The 4,299-nt window shown below is 38.1% G+C and overlaps 1 protein-coding gene across 1 annotated transcript; it reads right to left on the minus strand.

Annotated features, from left to right (window-relative positions):
- Positions 1 to 2,068: 2,068 nt before the first annotated feature.
- On the minus strand, positions 2,069 to 4,051 carry LOC133194256 (uncharacterized). Its single transcript, XM_061330253.1, has 3 exons — positions 3,847 to 4,051; positions 3,221 to 3,599; positions 2,069 to 2,754 (listed from the first exon to the last, which is right to left on the minus strand). The coding sequence occupies exons 1-3, from the start codon at positions 4,021 to 4,023 to the stop codon at positions 2,084 to 2,086; spliced, it is 1,227 nt and encodes a 408-aa protein (XP_061186237.1). The 5' UTR covers positions 4,024 to 4,051; the 3' UTR covers positions 2,069 to 2,083.
- Between the last annotated feature and the right edge of the window lie 248 nt (positions 4,052 to 4,299).

Here is a 4,299-nt window from a genome sequence, read left to right on the forward strand (position 1 = left end):
GACAAAGGTTTTGTGGGGGTGAAAATTTCCATAGGTTGACAATGGTTTTCTTGGAGGTGAAAATTTTCAATGTTGTCCTCAACATACAGTATTTCTCATATTATACTGAAAGTTTTATACAAATGCAAATGCAAAAAAAAAACCGCGAAGCGCACGCATAGTTTTCGACCAGTCAGTCCTTTTTTTTTTTTTTTTTTGAATATCACCACCAGTCGTCAAGCAATGTTGAATTGTTGACTGTTGCTAATAAACGTTCTATCGCGCAGGAGAGTGTGGTTTGGTATAATACTGCTTTTAACAAACGAATCAAATTCAAATAATTTATATAAAGGTATAATATAATATTAATAAATACTGCTTGCAGATGGTAACATTGAAAATTTTCACCCCTCGAAAGCCATTGTCAACCTCGGTTGCGCCTCGACATGGTTTTTCTTGGGATGAAAATTTTCAATGTTATTCTGAACTACATGCAATATTTATATACTGTTGATATATTAAAGGTCAGTTCCAACTTCCATGTAATAAAATGATAGTAGTGAAATGGTGACAGAGTAAAGTTAGTTTTCCGCTTCCATATAATGAAATGGTGACATGGTAAAGTCAGACTCCTACTCCCATTTAATGAATGGTGATCATGATATATTAAAGTCAGATGAAATGGTGATATATTGAAATGAAATAGCAACATGTATACATGTAAAATGTCAGTTTATTTTTAACAAAAAAAAAACCTTTATTGTTGTCATTCAATTAATATGTGAACAATTCATACTATTTCAAATGCTATTGATCATAAAAATTACTGTATATACATGTTTCGCAAAAAACAAAGCATTTAGAAAACACGGCTCATTTTTTACCAAAAATAGCACTAGTATGACAAATATATAAAAGTCAGACTGCGTGCTTTAAAGGTGCTTAGACACAGATTTGAAGTTAATATTTTCTAAAATTTTCTGTATAATATCACGACTTACATATTGCAATAGCATTTCACACGAAAATATAATTAAAAACTTATTTTATCTGGAAATTATTGGAACTACGAATTCCTGGACCCGTTTGATTAACACATCCTTGCACTTTCACAAATTTTATCTTTATCCTTAATATTTAAGAAAAGAAGCGATTTTGTTGTGTATTAATGAAAAACATTACATCTATAATCCAGAAAATTCAGAGTAGAAATGTGCGAAAGCAAACCCCCTCACTAATATCGTCAGCCCGTGCTCAGTGTTGTGTACAGAGTTTAACAAATTGAATACACCCGTGAAACGTAAACTGTTTCTGTAAACAGGGCACGAGCTCTGTTATTGTTAATCAGGCCCGTAGGAAGCAATTTCACTTTGAGGGGGCACAACCATACATTTTCAGTTGGGGAGGCACTATCAACTACCAAAATTCCTTGACAAGCAAAAAAAAAAAAAAAAAAAAAAAAAAAAAAAAAAAAAAGGTCATCAGAAGTTATTATTGAGGGGGCACAAACATATAGTAGCTATGTTTTCTATAGTATTCTATATATCGGCAAAATTATTGGGGAGGCACGCCCCCCCCCCCCCGTGCCCCCCGGTTCCTACGGCCATGTTAATGTTTGCGATTCACCGAGTGTGTTCAATTGTTAAAGTCTGCACACACCACTGAGCACGGACTGACAATACTGTGAGTGGGTTTTGCTTTCGAACATTTCAACTCTGAATTTTCTGGATTATAGTTTTAATATTTTTCATTCATACACAACAAACTTGCCACTTTTCTTAAGTATTAAGAATAAAATTAAAATTTGAGAAAGTGCCAGGATGTGTCAATCAAACGCGTCCAGAAATTTGAAGTTTCAATAACTTCGAGATGAAATAAGATTTGTATTATATTTTAGTATGAAATGCTATAGCAACATATAAGTCAGGAAATTATACAGAAAATTTGAGAAAATATTAACTTTGTGTCCAAGCACCTTTAAATCTTCGGATTTTAAATAAGTAAGTTATATCAGAGTTCACAGACACAAGATTACACAATATGCTAATCGTTGTCTGATCTGAACACATAGTCTATATAGAGGTGTTGTCTCTGGCTTCAATAATTAGCTTCCTAAGTTGTGTTCTACCATCTTAGATAGACTTATACTTCCACACCGACACATGGTGGGATAACACAGCCCCATGGGACAGTTATGTTCACACCACAGATCCCAGCCCGTGTTTGGGCGTAGGGATACACACGTCTTACCGGAATTCATGATCCCATTGTCAACACTAAGTAGGTCTTCCCGACCACACAGACAATGTGTTGGAGGACAGTAATTGCGTGCGCAGTTAATGCGGCACCAGTTGTCCATTGGTAGAAAATTTTTCCAAGGTCCAACAGCCTTACATACGATTTGTACAGTAGGGATTGGGGCAGTGGTAGTCACGGGACTATGGGTTGTAGATGATGTAAGTACGGGACTAGATGACGTCATGGGACTTACTGATGACATGGTGGAGGATTTAACAGTCTCAGGTTTAGAAGACGTTGTGGGACTTGTTGGGGATGTGACAGGATTTGAAGATGGCGTCGAATTAGTTGTCACAGTTGATTTGTTAGTTGATTGTGATACAGAAGTCGATCTTGAGGATGGTGTTGTTGTTTGTGTCGAAGTCCTGTTTCCGACAATCTGGATGTCGGAGCATGCGTAAAACTCCTCTTGGGGTCCAAATCCCAGGCCACATGGACCTTTAGTAAAGTCGTTATTGTAACAACCCCAACGGTTTCCTACAATCATATTTTAATACATGTTAGGGACAAGAGTTGACTAATACTTCATGCACCAGAATCATGTTTATCCTTCGATTTAATAATTATAGTTCATTGGATACATTTTTCCTATTGCACACTTTGTATTCTCTCGCCTTGTGATGTCATATATAAAGGATCTCCCTTGTTTTATGATTAGATATGACTTTTAGCCTACACTCTAACCCTAACTCTTACCTTAACCCTAACCCTAACCCAAACCCTAACCCAAGCTCTTAACCCAACTCAAACTCTAACCCACGAGTTGTGTGTTTTCTATAGTTAGGCGGCGTAAGACAGCCGTCGAAAGCAAAAGCATATAAAGCATCTGATAAAAAGAATCTTCTGCGTTTTAAAAATTTGACACATACATCTCGTTGAGTATAGCCAAATTTTTCCGCCCTAAATTTAATGGTTCTCAGACAAGCATGAAAACTACTCTTACCCGTTCTATATCGCCACTGTAGCACGCATGCGTCACATATGATTCCCTGTGGAAGCTGGAGTTCTATGAAATAAATACCCACACTCTTGTCATCCACAAAAAATTTGGTTCCCATAGTGACGGGGTCCTTCAGCAGGTTCTGATCCAGGCAGTCCTGAGTAACCGTGACCTTCCGGTCATTGTGTGGGCAGAGACGAAACTCGAAATAGCCCTTATGACTAGCTGTCACGTGAACAGTGGCCCGCATGACGGACCCGGAGACGTAAGTTTTGGTGATGATTCCTCGGGCGTATTTGCCATTAGGAGGTTCGTTCTCCCGCGGTGCGTCATAAGGATCGCCACACACGCCACATTTCCCATTATTGATCCACCAATGGGTCTAAAACAAAACAAAACATTTATTACTACGACGTCGTGTTTCTTTGTATTAGAAATAGAAATAATGAATTAAAAAGTTTGTCCAATAAATTCGAAAATCGGTATTATATCGGCAACATACCTACCATATGACAAACGCTTGGCACTGAATAATGGTTCAATGAATTATAAGAAACTGTTCTCTGCTAATTTCCCATCTATGAGGATCTGAACAATCTATTTCCATATGAAAAGACTTTTTAACTTACGGGAAAACCTCCACAGAACAATTCCATGTGTTGATAGTTAGGAGGCGAATCATATCCAAAGAGCCACATGGAGGATCGTCCAGGAGGGTCCCTCAGAAACCCGTGTCCAGTTACACCCAGCGGGCGGTCAATTAATAGCAATAAGGACAGCGTCAATAGCAGTCCGGTTCTCAACATTGTCTCAGGGTCCGCGGGGTTGTAAGCTCTTTACTAGCTGTACCCAAAAAAGTCCGGACAGAAGGCCTGGCAGTTATTACATAATGACGCAAAAATTCGTTTTAACTGTTGGGGCTGTTACATTTTCTTTGTCAATGTTATCCCGATCTGTCTGCCCGTTGGAGAAAAATATTTAAGTTAAATTTCTCACGCGTTGTAGACCTGATTTTAGGAAAGTGTGTTCGAGAATGACCAGAGGCGGATCAATATCAGTGGAGCGGCGCTATCGATGAAGGC

The sequence above is a fragment of the Saccostrea echinata genome, unplaced genomic scaffold, assembly GCF_033153115.1.
Source record: "Saccostrea echinata isolate AGI-Se365-2 ecotype Australia unplaced genomic scaffold, CSIRO_AGI_Sech_v1 ptg000001l, whole genome shotgun sequence".
NCBI lineage: Eukaryota > Metazoa > Mollusca > Bivalvia > Ostreida > Ostreidae > Saccostrea > Saccostrea echinata.

What these genes read in the sequence shown, in the direction of transcription:
- LOC133194256 (XM_061330253.1), bottom strand. Translation starts at nt 4,023, where the DNA reads ATGTTGAGAACCGGACTGCTATTGACGCTGTCCTTATTGCTATTAATT. An exon ending in TGTTCTGTGGAGGTTTTCCC is followed by an intron (nt 3,600 to 3,846) that starts GTAAGTTAAAAA and finishes GTTTTGTTTTAG; the next exon opens with ACCCATTGGTGGATCAATAA. An exon ending in ACAGTGGCGATATAGAACGG is followed by an intron (nt 2,755 to 3,220) that starts GTAAGAGTAGTT and finishes ATATGATTGTAG; the next exon opens with GAAACCGTTGGGGTTGTTAC.